The sequence below is a fragment of the Petaurus breviceps genome, unplaced genomic scaffold (genome assembly GCF_028583685.1).
Source record: "Petaurus breviceps papuanus isolate PSGF00001 unplaced genomic scaffold, PetGlider_PUasm1.0 226, whole genome shotgun sequence".
NCBI classification, from domain to species: domain Eukaryota; kingdom Metazoa; phylum Chordata; class Mammalia; order Diprotodontia; family Petauridae; genus Petaurus; species Petaurus breviceps.
In genome coordinates, this window is record NW_027185890.1 from 1,083,283 (window position 1) to 1,083,932 (window position 650).

A 650-nucleotide genomic window follows, 5' to 3' on the forward strand; every position below is an offset into this window, starting at 1 on the left:
CTTCCTTCCTTCCTTCCTTCCTTCCTTCCTTCCTTCCTTCCTTCCTTGCTGCCTGCCTTCCTGCCTTCCTCCTTCCTGCCTTCCTTCATTTCTTCTTCTTTCCTTCCTTCCCTCCCTCCATTCTTCCTTCCCTTTTCCTTGTTTCCATCTTTCCCTGTTTCCTTTCTCCCCCCCCCTTCTTTCTTTCTTCTCCCTAAGACTTTGTTACCTAAGGATTGCCTTTAAAGTCTTAAAGTGTTACAAGGTTAAAAATAACACTTACAGTTGCAAGATCCTGAGTGCTTTACTTCCAAGACCACACCTGTGGAGCAGGCAGCCTCCTTCATGGCACACTCACTGGCATAAGTGGCATTGTCGCTGGCACAGACAGCCTCATCAGATTTACTTTCAGGACACAACTCATCACAGAGTGAACACCGGCCTCTGCCAACTTTGGAGTCCCATAAACATTTCTTTCCACCACTACAGTGGATGTCTTCACAGGACCTTGCCTCTAAAATATATTTCTGTGATGAGTAAAGTCATATCTTTGCCTTTTCCCCTTCCTTACTTCTTTTCCATCTTTCTTGCCTTCACCATCCCTCCCAGCATTTCCCTTTCAAAACACACACACACACACACACACACACACACACACACACACACACACA

The 650-nt window shown here is 46.0% G+C and overlaps 1 protein-coding gene across 1 annotated transcript in view; it reads right to left on the reverse strand.

Moving 5' to 3' along the window:
* The window catches only part of FST (follistatin), a 10,220-nt gene that overhangs the window by 1,178 nt on the left and 8,392 nt on the right, over positions 1 to 650 (reverse strand). Inside the window, exon 5 of the mRNA XM_069095272.1 lies at positions 263 to 493. Coding sequence (XP_068951373.1) covers positions 263 to 493 — 231 coding nt within the window. The remainder of the gene's footprint in view (positions 1 to 262; positions 494 to 650) is intronic.